The sequence below is a fragment of the Nicotiana attenuata genome, chromosome 7 (genome assembly GCF_001879085.1).
Source record: "Nicotiana attenuata strain UT chromosome 7, NIATTr2, whole genome shotgun sequence".
Lineage (NCBI taxonomy): Eukaryota > Viridiplantae > Streptophyta > Magnoliopsida > Solanales > Solanaceae > Nicotiana > Nicotiana attenuata.
In genome coordinates this window covers 2,013,909-2,030,973 of record NC_031995.1, presented here as the reverse complement: position 1 = coordinate 2,030,973, position 17,065 = coordinate 2,013,909, and the positions used below count along the sequence as shown (strand labels likewise).

The window sequence follows — 17,065 nt, the reverse complement described above, 5'->3', positions numbered from 1 at the left end:
GAAAATTGAAAAATGGGTGTAAATCCCGTCACAAATCTCACTTAACACGCCTCAGATGTCGCATTTGCGACCCAGGGTTCGCAATTGCGAACCCTCACAATTTGCGAACTAGGCCGGCAGGGCTGGCAAAAGTCGCATTTGCGACAAAAAGTTCGCATTTGCGAACTGGGCATCGCAATTGCGATGAAAAAGTTAGCATTTGCGAACTGGGCATCGCAATTGCGATGAAAAAGTTTGCATTTGCGACCACACCAGAAACCAACAATTTTTTGCAACACGAAAATGAGCATAACTTCCTCATACGATGTCCAAATTGGATGATTCTTTTTCCTATGGCTCCGTAATTTCGATACGGATCTAATGGTTTAATAAAAACTGAATTTGGATTTCATTTCCTTAATGTGGTATCATTTTTGCTTGAAGAAACGACGATGAAGCATCCAAAAACAAGCGCAACATAGCCTAAACCTATCCGAAACTCACCCAAGCCCTCGGGGCTCCAAACCAAACATGCACGTAAGTCTAAAAACACCATATGGACTTGCTCGTGCGATCAAATCATCAAAATAACATCAAAAACTATGAATTTAACCTCAAAACTCATAATTTTCTAACTTTTCAACCGGACGTCCAAATCACGTCAAATCAATTCCGATTCTCACCAAATTTTACAGATAGGACTTAAATATCCTAACAAACTTGTACCTAGCTCCGAAATCAAAATACGGTCCCGATACCAACGAGTTCAAACATTAATTCATTTCTTTATTTTCTTTTAAAAACCAGCACAACAATTTTCTTCAAAAATTATTTTCTAAGGCTAGGGACCTCGAAATTCAATTTCGGGCAAACGCCCAAGTCCATATTTTACCACGGACCTCCCGGGATCATCGGAACACAGCTCCGGGTTCGTTTACAAAAAATGTTGACCAAAGTCAACTAAAAATCAAATTTTAACTCTAGAAATTATTATATTTTTCATATTTTCACATAAAAGCTTTCCGGTTTCACGCCCGGACTGCGCATGCAAGTCGATATACATAATATGAAGCTACTCGTAACCTCAAACTGCCGAACCGGACGCAATTTGCTCAAAACGGCCAGTTGGGTCGTTACAATTTTTCTAATGTTTAAGACTTTAATTTTTTTTCAATATTTAGAACTTAAAATTTACTAAATTTTGTGCATTAGTTTTTCTTATTTGATTTATATAATATATACCAAATTTATAATAGAAATCGTGTTTCTAGATTTAGAATCTTAACAAACCATCACAAATTCACATAATCAGTACCTTTAAGACATTAAAAATCATGTTTCAAAATATTTTTGTAGGTTTAGAAATCTATGTTTTGTTTTAAAAATGTTATAATTTTAGAACTTTCAAGACATACAGGATATTCATGGTTGTTGTATTTGTGTTATGTTCATTTGGATTCATATTTTCTTGCACCACCAAATTTTCTTGGTTTGATTCCATTTTAGATAAGGAGAAAGTGTCCACTTGACTTGGTTTGATAAGGAGGAAGTATACTAAATCGTATACCGTATTTGTTTTTAAGAAAATACAATAATTTGTATACACATAAAATACAATGAAAATACAAATATATTGCAAAAACTCTTCAGCTACCAACATTTAATTTTCGCATACCTCAATGCTTGGGAATAGAAAGAGCCTCTCCATATTTAATTATTCGTATTTTGGAGGGAAAATTGTAGGCTAAATAGTTAGGGGGTCTTTGATGTCTTTTCACGCGTGTGGCCAAAGTTGGGTCACTAAAGTTGGGCCGTTTAGCATCACTCTCGTAAAAAATGTAACTTAGTCTATTCCTTTAAATTACTTCATTAATCATGTAAAGGTTCCATCTTTATAGGGATTAAAATTGCTTGTGTAATTAGCTTTTTCGAATACTTCACCTAACCTTTACTGCTCCCTCCAAAACCCACCTACCCTCTTAAACCCTCTTCCCTATACTCTTTCCTCTTCACCATACTCTTTCTTGTGTAATGGCATCTGCAAATGCGATCTCCACTGCCTCTATCATATCCTCTTCATCTAAACAGGTAAATTTTTAGCCTTGTTTGTTGGGATCTTTAATTATTTGCTTAGAGTTGTGATTTTTATTATCTTCTTAGTTGTGATCTGCTTTTATCTGTTTAAAGTTGTGATTCTTATCTGTTTTGTTGGTATATTGGGGGGTGTTAATGCAGGTGGGTTTGAAGGGTGAACCAATTGCAGGGGCAGAAATTCAACAATAACAAGGCTTCAAAGAGCCGGTTTATAGTAAGGGCAAATGCTAAAGAAACCGCATATGACCAGAAATCAAGACGTGCCCTTCAGGCTGGTATTGATAAGCTCGTTGATGTTGTTGGTCTCACTCTTGGGTATGTTCCCTCTGCTTCATCTTTGTCTTGCAGATCAATTTAAGCTTTCTTTTTTACTAGTATTGTTTATATGGAGGTTGGAAGTTTTGAAGTTGGAACCAAGTTACCAACCACATCTGCAAAGTCTTGCCAGCAGGTTGATGACAAGAGTTAAAGTAGTCAAACTAAGATGAATTTCATATAATCACCCAATTAACTTGGGATTTAAGTGTAGTTCATATTTTGATATCTTATGGTTTGAAACCCAATATGATAACTTCTTTTACTTTCTCTCTATGAGCCATTTCTTTCATTTCATAGCGAGCTATATATGATTGAGGCAGATAATAAGTCCGACCTGATTATTTGTTGGATTCTTTGTAACATGCCCACAACTAGATTTATTCTGTCTCGTAGTACGCTTAGTGTATCTAGTTGATTATTATGTGGTGCGTTTAAGGGAGGGAGTGAACTGAAGCAGAGAATTGATGACCATACATGTGGACAATAAGTCTTTAAACATAAGACATTTAACAGATGTCAATGTTATATGTGTCTCCTCCAGCAGTGCTGCAATTAGTGCATTGTAACTCATGATCATCTGTTTACTTTCCTATAGGGAGGAATGTGGTTTTAGATGACTATGATACCCCAAAGGTGGTTAATGATGGAGTCACAATTGCTCGAGCCATAGAGCTACCTGATGCTATGGAAAATGCAGGTGCCGCCCTTATCAGAGAGGTTGGTCATTTGGGGATACTTGAAGATCATTGTTAAATCTGTCCTGAATTTGGTTAATTGTTCTATCGACAGACAGTTTAAGAACAATTGTCATATTTACTGTATTCCTGGATTTGTGTATCTGATTTTTCCAAATTTATTAGGGTGAAGGTTGCAAGCCTAACCAATGATTCTGCTGGTGATGGGACAACAACTGCATCAGTTCTTGCCAGGGAAATCATTAAACGTGGTTTATTAAGTGTTACATCTGGTGCAAATCCAGTGTCTCTGAAGAAGGGCATCGACAAAACTGTAAACGTTTTGATTGAAGTGCTAGAAAGGAGGGCTAGGCCTGTTAAAGGTCGTGATGACATCAAAGGTAATTTATTCTACTGCTTTTGTTGTTAACTCTGTCCTTTAAACCTTCTATAATGGATGGCAATTAACATTTTGCAAATAATTGTCTTCCCACCAGCTATTGCTTCTATATCTGCTGGAAATGATGATGAAATTGGAACCATGATTGCTGATGCAATTGACAAAGTTGGTCATGATGGTGTTCTAACAATCGAGTCATCCTCTTCCTTTGAAACAACTGTTCATGTTGAAGAGGGAATAGAGGTATGTGCCTACTTAGACGAGAATGTGTTCTCTACTGTTTTTTTGTATATCTCTACCGTAGTTCACCTGTAATCAGTGGTAGATCCAAGGTTTAGATGACGTGGGTTCTGAGTTGAGAATGAGGGTTATCAAATATTCTAACTCTAACACACACTTTGCTCCGTCATTTGCAGATTGATAAGGGATATATCTCCCCACAATTCATGACCAACCAGGAGAAATTAATTGTTGAATTTGAGAATGCTAGAGTGCTGGTTACAGATCAGGAGATTTCAGCAATCAAGGATATTATGGCCCTCCTGGAGAAGTCAACTGAATTACGAGCCCCTCTGCTCATTATTGCTGGAGACGTAACTGGAGAAGCTTTGGCTACACTTGTTGTGAACAAGCTGCGAGGTGTACTGAACGTTGCTGCCATCAGAGCACCTGGTTTTGGGCAAAGGAGGAAAGCTCTTCTCCAAGATATTGCCATTGTAGCAGGTAGTCCAACTTGCTCGACTTAATTGTACCACTCCCCACAAATTTGTTAGAGTAAACTAGTTTCGAAGCTGTTTGTGTTTTTTCAGGCAGAATCTATAACTAGATAATTGTCACAAAAAGATTCTTGAATTAGATAAATGGAGGCACTATAGTATCTTTTTCTCTCTTGCTTTTTTTTTTTCTCTTTCTTTTCTATATTGAATGTGTGTTTGAGGACGAAAGGAGGAAGTTATCGCTGATACTGGTGGGATGTTAAGCCAACACAATTCTTATATAATGCTTTATTTCACTCTCCTTGGATTTATACGATTTTCCGCTTCAGCTTTTTTGTGCAATTCTGTTTTAAGTAGATCTGATTAGTACTACTATCCTTTGTAGTTTTCTTTGATAGTAGATTGGATTCTTGTATCAAGCACTCTAGTCTCAAATGTGTCTACCTTACAAAGGAAATATTTCTGACGTGCTGCTTGTATATACTATAAGGAGCGGAGTACCAGGCAACTGATTTGGGTATGCTTGTTGAGAATACCCCAGTTGAAGCATATTAGGTTTTGCTAGAAAGGTGACTATCTCCAAGGACTCAACAACCATTCTTGCTGATGATGCGTCAAAGGACGAGATACAGGCTAGGATTTCTCAGCTTAAGAAGGAGTTGGACATGACCGATTCAATATCTGACTCGGAAAAACTTGCTGAGAGAATTGCCAAGGTTGGAGCTGCAACAGAAGCTGAGCTCGAGGACCGCAAGCTTCGAATTGAGGATGCGAAACATGCAACTTTTGCTGCAATTGAAGAGGAAATCGTACCTGGTGGTGGTGCTGCTTTGGTTCATCTGTCAACTTATGTCCATGCCATTAAGGACAATCTTGAAGATCCAGATGAGAAGTTGGGGGCTGACATTGTGCAGAAGGTAAATTATTTTCAATTTACTCCTATTGAGAAATCTTTCATTTTATTCATTCTATTTTTGTGGGTATGTGTTGATGTTGAAGTTGTGGGTACCTATTATATTATTATGGCACCTTGAGTAAGTCATTTATGGCAATGTAAGTATGTAACGATTCCCAATATACTTGACTGGCAAGCTAATAACTGTATTCTAGAACTTCAAGTCATAATCTGTTCGATCGGAGAAATTCGGGTTTTTAAGTAATCTGAGCTAGAGAATCAGCTGAATAGTGTCACTTGACTTAGTAGGCACTAGCAACCCTTCTATAGCAAAATGGAGTTGTGCTATGTCGCTAACACTGAGAGGGTATACTAACAGCCAACCAACTCATTATCCTCCGGAGGATCAAGAACTTGCAATGTATTAGGGGCTGAGCATACCTCTTGGACACAATCTAATTGGGAACATATAGTGATAGTAACAGATGATCAGTTCGGGTGGTATCAATTTGGATTTTGGAACGTGAAAGCACTGATGACACAGGATAACATCCAATTAGACATAACTGTACAGAGCACTTCCTGCATATATAGTAACTTACTGTGTTCTTTTTCTTTATTCTTTTAGGATTTTCTTTGTCCTTCATTATGATTTCTTATTGGACAAAATCCATGTGAGAAAGGAAAAGATTGTAACCAGTGAATGCTTGTTGAACAGTTTGCAATTTGGATGAATCTCTTACAAAAAGCAATACAGATTTTTAAATTATTTTTTTTCATTTGTGCGCATGCAGGCATTAGTAGCTCCGGCATCTTTGATAGCCCAAAATGCTGGGGTTGAAGGGGAAGCAGTTGTGGAGAAGATAAAGGCAAGCAAATGGAAGATGGGTTACAATGCAATGACTGACAAGTACGAGAACTTAGTAGAAGCTGGCGTCAGCGATCCAGCCATGGTAACAAGATGTGCCTTGCAGAATGCAGCTTCAGTTGCAGGAGTTGTACTCACTACGCAAGCCATTGTCGTGGACAAGCACACGCCTAAAGCACCTGCATTTGCTCCTCCACAAGGACTTGCTATGTAATCTATGATTATACAGTAGTAGTTAGGAATTTTTGGCAATGTTCAGTTACTTAAATGTGCCCTGTTAGGGCAGAGATTAGTGTTGACAATGCTTGAAGGATTAAAAGATAAGACCATTTGAATTTCAGCTGGCTTTCAGTTTCTGGCTGGCATAAGCTCATATTAAAAAGTACATTGTTTGCTAGGACTAGCTGTAAACTTCTTCTCTTTAGGATGAATAAACTTTTAAGTCATTCACTGTCGTCTCTTGAGTTTATCTATGGTTGTATGATTGACAGTCTTACCAAGGCGCTTTGTGCTAGTGCATTGCATTAAGGGCTCGTGTGGGGTGAAATTTACTTCCTCCGGGTCTTTACACTAGTGACAAATTGATATTGGTTATGCAACCCCATGCAAGTAAATTAGTTTTCCTTCATATTTTTGTGTTTATCTCCTTTCCCGCCTACTTCATTTCTTCAAATAGCAATCTCTTATCTTTTTTCCCTGTTATTTGGTGACAAAATAGTGTGTTCTCACTCTGCAGAACAAAGTATCTTTAGGGCATTACCAAAATTTTCCACGGAAAAGAACAAAAATCCAATACTCTCTTTACTTCATTTTATTAAGTGGTGTTTCATTGGGCACGAAGGTTAAAAAAGAAAAAGAAAAAAGACGGCATACCCTTAGAACTTGTAGTCTTAAATATGTCACGATATTTCTGTAGCTATAATAGCTTGTTATTAAAGGTAAATGAAAAGTAGAAGCTTACAATTATAGAAATATAAGTACTACTAATTTTTTTCAGAATAAACTAGAAAGGAAGGTGAAATAAAACAGAATAGAGAGACAGCTCAATCGCTTTCATGCTCAAGTGCTAACTGGTGACTTAACCTAAAGGCTCAGAACAATGCTAACTGGTAAAGGCTCTGAACTGAATGACACCAAATTCTATCATCCAGGTTGTAAACTTGCAATTATATTCCCTATGTATTTAGGGTGCTAGTATTTTAGGAGAAGCTTCAGGTGACAAGCAAAGGTTTTTCCGATTAGCTGGAAGTAGTTGCCAAGTGAGTTGGTTCCATGAGCAGAGATGGTAAAATTGCTGTTGCCTCACCATCAATTACCAGAGGACCATCACATTTGAAACATTTTGTTGACAGTTTCACGCTGGACCAAAGAGACCAATGCAATTAGGAGCCACAAAATATGGTATCCAACTATGCCATAAATCTTCAGCCAAGACCTACTTACATGTACTTGTTTTTCATGTGTCTAACACTTGATGCTTGTACCTCAGCAATTATCTCATCTCCAATATAAACAGGTAATTTGAAGTGCAAGGTTTGTGAAACATATACAGCTCCTGGCTGCAGAAATTACCAAACAACAATAGCTAGAGTGAATTTTCCAATTTAAAACCAGAGTACCTTCCCCATTCAATGTTGCATATTTAGCTACTTTAAAAAATGTATCATCATATTTACTTTTAAATTATATACACAAAAGTTTAAGGATCTGTTAAGCTATCGGTGTAGCTTAACTGATTGTAGTAGGTTATGTACCTTCTTTTCGACATGAACAACTAACATTTTAACTTCTATTCAGAGGCAGATCTAGGATTTCAAGAGGATGGGTACACAATTGTGAAGAGGTGGATCTAGAATTTACACTTGACGGGTTTAACTTTAGTCTCTTACCATGAATCCACTAAACTTTTGAAATTACAGATTCAAAATTATATTCTTTTTGAAATTTTAGTAATATATACATATATATACTCCGTGCCGAAAACAAGACCGTTCAGAGTAGGATTTGAAATTTTGAACTGTCAATTTCACTTGTAGAGGTGCCTTTGAGCATGGGTTCACGCACCTATATTTAAGAAATTTTGAAGAAATATAACATTGTTATACATGGTTTAGGAAGTCCCTCAACTTGGATGCCTCTGCTTCTACTTGACTTTTATCTCGCCATTCTATGACTATCAAAGTTTTGGATTTAAATTAGATATACGCTAACGTGTAGTTTAATTGTTGTAACATATCATTTAACCATTATTTTCAGGTAACTAATCCACTATGACTACATACAGCTACATGTATTTGGACTTTTACTTAACTAACAAAATAGTGTAAAATTGTCGTCATATAAAAATTAAATTCTGAAGTTCTTAAGAGAAGTCTATTGAAACAACGGGACAGGATTGAGGAACGTAGAACTTACAAAATGAGCAGCAATAATCCTAGGAAATAAGGAAGCGACAAGCATCCCAGGAACAAGGCGGTCACTAAAACCAGCATTTTTGGCGCATTCAGCATCAAAATGCAATGGATTGGCGTCGTGTGTCAGCTTGGTATACTCAATAATATCAGCATCTGAAAATGTTCTTGCTTGCTTTGAAATGCTTTTTAACAAATTCGAGCAGGTGGACAACGATGAGAAGCCATACAAAGAAATAGAAGATGAAAGGATACGTTTTATAAGCATCTTTCTCAAACTTCAAAGGCTAAGGGCGGCTCTAGGGTAAAGCAAATCAAGCTTTTGCCTTAGGCCCTCAAATATTTAAGGCCCAAAAATATAATATTATTATATTATATATGTAATTTATATTTATACAATTATTAATAAAATATTTTAAATTTTTTTAAAATTTGATAGAGGTAGGATTGAATGAGTTAATAGGATAAAAATTTTCTCTTGCTAAATTAAATAATATATTTATCTTCTCATCAATTCTATTTTTTTTCTTTCTTTTTTCATATTTGTTACTATTTTACTTTTTAATTTCAACTCAAATTCTCTAAATTAGCTATTCTTTTTTGTCACATTTGATTGATCCACACATCAGAAAGCAAGTTCTTTTGTGTCTCATTTTTTATAACTAAGAAATCCCCGAGACAAGTGTGTAAAGGTTCAAAACAAGTCGATTATACGCTCAACTCTTTTACCATTTTCACTTAATACTATATTTTTTTTATAGGGGAGAGTTCAATACCATATATCGTACGGCTAACCCACATATTATATGTTGTTCTCTCACACTTCTTTTGTCTTAATATTATATGGATTTTATGAAAGAAATTTTAGGGTCTTTTAATATATTTTAGTTTTAAGCCACCAGTTGCGATGAGCCGTGCTGATTAATTATCAACAAGTATTTATAGATCACTGTCCTATGAACGTGTTAGTCAACCAGCTTCATTCATATCTGATAACTAAATAACACATTCACTGATTGTTATTTTATCTTAATTGAGACTCTATAAAATTTGATTGAGAATGCTCAAGTAGGAGATTAGTAAAGCTTTGATTTAGATTTCCAAATTTTCTTAATAATGGATTTTATGATTTTATTTCAAGTTAGGCAATATTAAAGTTTGCCAAAAAAAGTACAAAAAACATTGGACAAAAGAAAGAAAGAAAGAAAGATTATCTACTCTTTAACACTAAAAATACTTTAGAACTTTGAATTAAATTACTTAAATCTTCATATTAGTAAATATTTTTTTTACAACAATATCAAAGGTAACATATTGAAAACACATATCTAACATCTTATTTATTTAAGTTACCTCTTACTAATATATATAATAATACTACTATGTGAAGTTAAAGGTTTTATCATTTAAGAATGTTATACTATAAATAACAAGTATGAAAAAAATGGCAACACTAACTTTTTTCTGCATATGTGTGTGCATATACTAATAAAAAATGTATAAGGTCTCTTATTATAATTTAGCTTTAGGCCACTGATTTTATGGAGACGCCCGTATTCAAAGGCAACACAAAATGATAATAAGGAAGAAAATAAGGACTTTGAATGCGGTTAAGTGAACCACTGACAAAATTTATTAAATACGAGTAGACAAAGAGCGATTGACAAATATATGAAAATCTGAAGTCTCTTTGAATCAAATCGTCGAACAGATGGTGTACGACGTGAGGCTTGGAAGATCCCTGATAAAATCCCCGTGCCAATTAAATCACAATTAGTTAGTCAGAAAATAACCCGATTTTACAGCCCAGTTTTTGAATCTACGCAAACCCGATTTTTGGATTCCAGTCCAATTACATTATTGGGTTTTGAGTTTTTCATGACCAAACGTTACCGAAAGACTTTGGGCTAAGGCTAATGCGCAATCTGGCTGTATTGTAATTTAGATCAGAGTGCTACCTCTCTCTGGTTGGATTGTCCATTAGAGTTACGTGATCTTTACACAAATAGTGAGTCAGATTCACTGTTTTTAGCCGATATACATAAATTATACATTAATTATATACGATTATATATATTATATAATAGTTATACATATATCATATATTTGTCGATTATTTTTAGTTTAATTTTATCATTTAACAACTTGCATGTCAAGACATTTAAGCAATATCAATTATGAATAATTCCAAAGAATTTTCATGTGCAAGTTATGCCGAGGTCGTACGGCCCGATCCAACATAGTATTTAAATGTTCACTGTCGAGGGTCGAAAGACACGAACTATAGATGCATCTATCTACTGTCGAGGAGTTCGACCCGCTCCACAATAGCAAATATTTTTTTAAAGAAAACACAAATTTCTCATTTACAGCCAAGTATTCCCTTCACAACTTCAAGTAAGTGAATTTAACCTTTTACAATTCTTTTATCAAATTCCAACATGACTTAAGCAATTAAATTAATAAGTAAGGGCGCAAACATTTCAAGTATAGCATGATACAGGTCCTAGACTACCCGAACAATAGCATGATTAGTAGCTACGTACGGACTCTTGTCACCTCGTACGTACGTAGCCCCCTCCCCCCCAAGTAGGTACACATATTTATTTAATTCACCTATGGGGTAAATTCCCTCTTACAAGGTTAGAAAAGAGACTTACCTCGTCTCAAGGCCTACTTTCCGGTCCAAGATTATGCTCAAACCCTCAAATCGGTGCCGAACAATCCAAAACTATTCAAATAGTGTATAAACTAATCAATATATGTTCAAAAGTTCATATTCTAACTATTTAAGTTATTACCCAACCATAAATATAAAGTTCCTAAAATTCACCCCCGGGCCCATGTGCCGGGATTCCGGAAATTTTCGAAGAAAGTTGTTATCCATAACCTCATGAACCCAAATATATGATTTTTATCAAATTCCATAACAAAATTTCTTGGTTAAATCTCATTATCAAAAACCTAGGTTTTCCATCTAACCCATGAATTCCACAAATTACATGTTAAAATCTACCCATAATCTATGTATGAAACTCACATTAGGTAGGACTCAAAGTACCCGTACCGCACATTTCCCACAGCTACATCGGCAGCGAGGTTGTTTTGAGTGTGGCGACACACGCCATGTGGTGAGAGATTGCCCTAGACTAGGGAGGGGTGCACCTCCACAGTCTTCTCAGCCACAGTGTGCTCCGGAGAGTTCCCAGGCTATGATTTCAACACCAGTTGCTACCCCACCTGCCCAGCCAGCCAGAGGTAGAGGCTGGGGAGGTTGAGGCTGCCCTAGAGGGGGAGGCCAGGCCAGATATTTTGCCATTCCTGCCCGTACCGAGACTGTCGCCTCTGATTCTGTCATCACAGGTATTATCCTGGTTTGTCATAGAGATGCATCGGTTTTATTCGATCCAGGCTCCACCTATTCTTATGTGTCTTCTTATTTTGCCCCGCATTTGGGTGTATCTCGGGATTCTTTGAGTTCCCCTGTTTATGTTTCTACTCCTGTGGGAGATTCTCTTGTTGTGGATCGCGTTTATCGATCGTGTTTGGTTGCTCTTAGTGGTTTTGAGACCAGAGCCGATTTATTATTGCTCAGCATGGTAGATTTTGATGTTATCTCGGGCATGGACTGGTTGTCTCCCCACTATGCTATTCTTGATTTTCACGCCAAAACCATGATGCTGGCTGTGCCAGGTGTACCGCGAGTAGAGTGGAGGGGTACTTTAGATCACACTCCCAATAGAGTTATTTCTTTCCTTAAAGCTCCACGAATAGTTGAGAAGGGGTGTGACGCGTATCTGGCCTATGTGAGAGATGTTAGTGTTGATACCCTTACACTTGATTCTGTCCTAGTAGTACGGGACTTCCCTGATGTGTTTCTAGCTGATCTTCTGGGTGTGCCACCCGACAGAGATATTGATTTTGGCATTGATCTGTTGCCGGGCACTCAGCCCATTTCTATTCCTTTGTACCGTATGGCTCCTCCTGAGTTGAAGGAGTTAAAAGACCAATTACAGGAATTGCTTGATAAGGGTTTCGTTCGGCCAAGTGTATCACCTTGGGGTGCTCCTGTCTTGTTTGTGAAGAAAAAAAGGATGGTTCTATGCATATGTGCATTGATTATCTCCAGCTGAACAAAGTTACAGTGAAGAACCGGTATCCTTTGCCTCGTATTGATGATCTGTTTGACCAGTTACAGGGTGCACGAGTGTTTTCTAAGATTGACTTGCGTTCAGGTTACCATCAGTTGAAGATTCGGGAGCCAGATATCCCGAAGACTGCTTTCAGAACTCGGTATGGTCATTACGAGTTCCTTGTTATGTCGTTTGGGCCGACCAATGCCCCAGCAACCTTCATGCATTTGATGCAGTGTGTTCCGGCCATATCTTGACTCGTTCGTCATTGTCTTTATTGATGATATTCTAGTATTCTCCCGGAGTTACGAGGATCATGAGCAGCAGCTGAGGACAGTGCTTCAGACTTTGAGGGAAAAGAAGTTATATGCAAAGTTCTCGAAATGTGAGTTTTGGCTGGATTTCGTGGCATTCTTGGGTCACGTGGTATCGAGTGAGGGTATACAGGTAGATCCGAAGAAAGTGGAAGCAGTGCAGAGTTGGCCCAGACCATCCTCAACTACAGAGATCCGCAGTTTTCTTGGCTTGGCGGGTTATTACCGTCGATTTGTTGAGGGGTTTTCATCTATTGCAGCACCTATGACCAGGCTGACCCAGAAGGGTGCTCCGTTCTAGTGGATGGAAGAGTGTGAGGCGAGCTTCCAGAAGCTCAAGACAGCTTTAACTACAGCCCCAGTTTTGATATTGCCTACAGGTTCGGGGTCTTATACTGTCTATTGTGATGCCTCGAGGATTGGCCTTGGAGCGGTGTTGATGCAGGACGGTAGGGTGATTGCCTACGCGTCCAGACAGTTGAAGGTACATGAGAAAAATTATCCTGTCTATGATCTTGAGTTAGCTGGTATTGTCCACGCCTTGAAGATCTGGCATCATTATTTGTACCGTGTGCCTTGTGAGATTTATACTGATCACTGGAGTTTGCAGCATTTTTTCAGGCAAAAGGATCTTAATTTGCGCCAGAGGAGGGGTTAGAGCTGCTGAAGGACTATGATATCACTATCTTGTACCACCCGGGCAAGGACAATGTGGTGGCCGATGCTTTGAGTCACCGGGCGGAGAGTTTGGGGAGTTTGGCTTATTTACCAGCAGCGGAGAGGCCCATGGCGATGGATGTTCAGGCCTTAGCCAGCCAGTTTGTGAGATTGGATCTTTCGGAGCCCAGTCGGGTTCTAGCTTTCATGGTCTCTCGGTCTTCCTTATTTGATCGTATCAAGGAGCGTCAGTATGATGACCCTCATTTGCTCGTCCTCAAGGACAAGGTTCTGTACGGTGATGCCAGAGATGTGACTATTGGTGATGACGGGATATTGAGGATGCAGGGTCGGGTATGTGTACCCCAATGTTGATGGGCTTCGGGAGTTGATTCTAGAGGAGGCCCATAGTTCGCGGTATTCCATCCATCCGGGTGCCGCGAAGATGTACCAAGATTTGAGGCAGCACTATTGGTGGAGGCGGATGAAGAAGGATATAGTTGGGTTTGTAGCTCTGTGTCTCAACTGTTAGCAGGTTAAGTATGAGCACCAGAGACTGGGTGGGTTGCTTCAGCAGATAGAGATTCCGGAGCGGAAGTGGGAGAGGATCACCATGGACTTCGTAGTTGGACTCCCATTGACTTTGAGGAAGTTCGATGCCATTTGGGTGATTGTGGATCGGCTGACCAAGTCCGCACACTTCATTCCTGTGTGTACTACCTATTCTTCGGAGCGGTTGGCGGAGATTTATATCCGAGAGATTGTTCGTCTGCATGGTATTCCAGTTTCCATCATTTCAGATAGAGGTACTCAGTTCACATCACGGTTCTGGAGGGCCGTACATCATGAGTTGGGTACTCGGGTGGAGTTGAGTACAGCATTTCACCCCCAAACGGACGGACAGTCCAAGCGCACTATTCAGATTCTTGAGGATATGCTCCGTACGTGTGTGATGGAGTTTGGAGGTTCTTGGGATCAGTGCTTGCCACTAGCGGAGTTTGCCTACAACAATAGCTATCAGTCCAGCATTCAGATGGCACCATATGAGCCCTTGTATGGTAGGCGGTGTAGATCCCCGGTGGGTTGGCTTGAGCCGAGTGAGGCTAGGTTATTTGGCACAGACTTGGTTCAGGATGCTTTGGAGAAGGTTAAGGTGATTTAGGATAGACTCCGTGCAACCCAGTTCAAACAGAAGAGTTACGCGGTCCGGAAGGTTTGTGATGTTTCCTATATGGTTGGAAAGCGGGTTCTGCTTCGGGTTCCGCCTATGAAGAGCGTTATGAGATTTGGGAAGAAAGGGAAATTGAGTTTGAGGTTTATTGGTCTGTATACGGCAAAATCAGAGGAACCAATTTCTCGTTAATAAGGCGTCTCGGAAGATCACCTCGAAGGCTCGAGACCACGGACCGAGTACCCTCCCTCGAGGTCTATCGACACCCGACCTGGGGATAACGTTGGCCGTGACCCCAATGGGCACGGGGAGTTTCTGAAGAGTGTAGCCGGGGCCGGCAAGATCTGTTAGGCTAGTCTGAAGCTAGTCTGAGCCTGCATCATGAAGTTAGCCAGCTGTCACATCCCGTCTTCTTTATCATTAATGTATTTTGTACTATGTTGGGATTTTCCCTTTCTATATAAGGGGGATCCTTGGCACTTTGTAACTCTCTCTGTTGCTCCACAGGAAATATAAAAAATATTCTCTTTGCTTTCTCATATACTCTCTTGATACTATTGCTTTCATTTCTTATCCTCTTATTTGTTCATCATTTATTGCTTATCACTGGCCATAAAGAGCCTTCATTGATTATTTCGTATTTGTTAGCCCTGCCCCAATCACCTGCGATAGCTCGAGTCCGAGCCCCGGAATCGACTTCGAGGCTCCGGATTGACAAGCTTGAGGCCCTGAATGACTGACCTATCGGTTTGATTGTAGCTCTCTTCTTAATTTCATTTCGTCTCTAAATCTCGCACGCTTAGCACCAACTGCCTAACAAACCAGCATAAAAATAGATCACGTATTTTTAGAGTCCCATCAACAAATTTAATTGTTATTACCATTTTCACGGTAAACATGGTCCTTTTGAGATATTGAGGCGTGTTGGGGAGGTTGCTTATGAGCTAGCCTTACCTCCCAGCTTGGCAGGAGTCCATCCGGTATATCATGTTTCGATGCTCCGGAAGTATCACGGAGATCCGTCACATGTGTTGGATTTCAGTTCAGTCCAGTTGGACAAGGATCTATCTTATATTGAGGAGCCGGTGGCAATATTGGACAGGCAGGTTCGGAAACTGAGGTCAAAGAACATTGCATCAGTGAAGGTTCAGTGGCGGGGTCAGCCGGTCGAGGAGGCGACCTGGGAGACCGAGCAGGATATGCGCAGCCGTTACCCTCATCTTTTCACCACTTCAGGTATGTCTCTATGCTCGTTTGAGGACGAACGAATGTTTCAAGAGGGGGAGGATGTAACGACCTGGCCGGTCGTTTTAAGAATTAACGCCCCGATCCCCTATTAACTATTTTTCCCGTGTTTGTTTCTTCTATTTTGATTTGCCGGGATGATTTGTTTTGAGTTTCGGAGTGTTTTGGGACACTTAGTCCCTAAAAGAGAGATTAACCTTTAGAATTTGGACCGTAGTTGGAGTAGTGTAAAGACGGCCTCTGAATGGAATTCCGTCGGTTCAGTTAGCTCCGTTGGGTGATTTCGGGCTTAGGCGCTTGTTCGGATTGTATTTTGGAGGTCCGTAGCTTATTTAGGCTTGAAATGCCGAAAGTTGAATTTTTGAAGTTTTCGGTTCGATAGTGAGATTTTGATATCGGGGTCGGAATGGAATTCTGGAAGTTGGAGTAGCTCCGAAGTTTTGAATGTGACGTGTATGCAAAATTTCAGGTCGTTCGGACGAGGTTTGATAGACTTTTTGATCGAAAGCGGAATTTGGGAGTTTTTGGAGTTCTTAGGCTTGAATCCGATGTTAATTTGGTGTTTTGATGTTTTTTTGAGCGTTGCGAAGGTTGGAACAAGTTTGAATGATGTTTTAGGATTGGTTGGCATGTTTGGTTGAGGTCCCGGGGGCCTCGGGTGTGTTTCGGATGCTTAACGGGGGTCATTTTTGGACTTAGAGAAGTTGCAGATTTTTCTGTTGTTGTGTTGCAGAGAAAACATTCATTGCATTTGCGAGAGGGTTCTCGGGTTCGCGTAGAGCATCTGGGCGAAGCAGCTGAATCGTGCTTCGAATTCGCGATGATGTCCCGCATTCGCGAAGGTATCAGCCCTTTGGTCTTCGCGTTCGCGACATGGTCATCGCGTTCGCGTAGGGTCCGTCAGTGTAAGCTACGCGTTCGAGAGTGGACCCTCGCGTTCGCGAAAGAGGAAGACTGGCCAGTGGATTTTTGTGCATCGCATTCCGACAATGGTCTTGCATTCGCGAAGAAGAACGCGTCTGGGCAGAACATAAGTTTCAAAATCGAGGGTTTTGAGTTCATATCACAAAATTGAATTGGGAGCTCGGTAGGAGGCAAATTTTGGTGAGATTTCCGGAGGAAGTTTGTGGGTAATGATTCTTAACTCCTTTTTGCTTATAACCCATTAATCTAAACATGAATTCATCATC

General features: G+C 39.5%; 1 protein-coding gene and 1 pseudogene across 1 annotated transcript; one reads left to right on the top strand and one right to left on the bottom strand.

Moving 5' to 3' along the window:
- LOC109228517 lies at positions 1,901-6,412 on the top strand (annotated as a pseudogene).
- LOC109228516 ((R)-specific enoyl-CoA hydratase-like) lies at positions 6,842-8,668 on the bottom strand. The gene is made up of 3 exons (XM_019393633.1): positions 8,360-8,668; positions 7,388-7,503; positions 6,842-7,303 (listed from the first exon to the last, which is right to left on the bottom strand). The coding sequence occupies exons 1-3, from the start codon at positions 8,621-8,623 to the stop codon at positions 7,183-7,185; spliced, it is 501 nt and encodes a 166-aa protein (XP_019249178.1). The 5' UTR covers positions 8,624-8,668; the 3' UTR covers positions 6,842-7,182.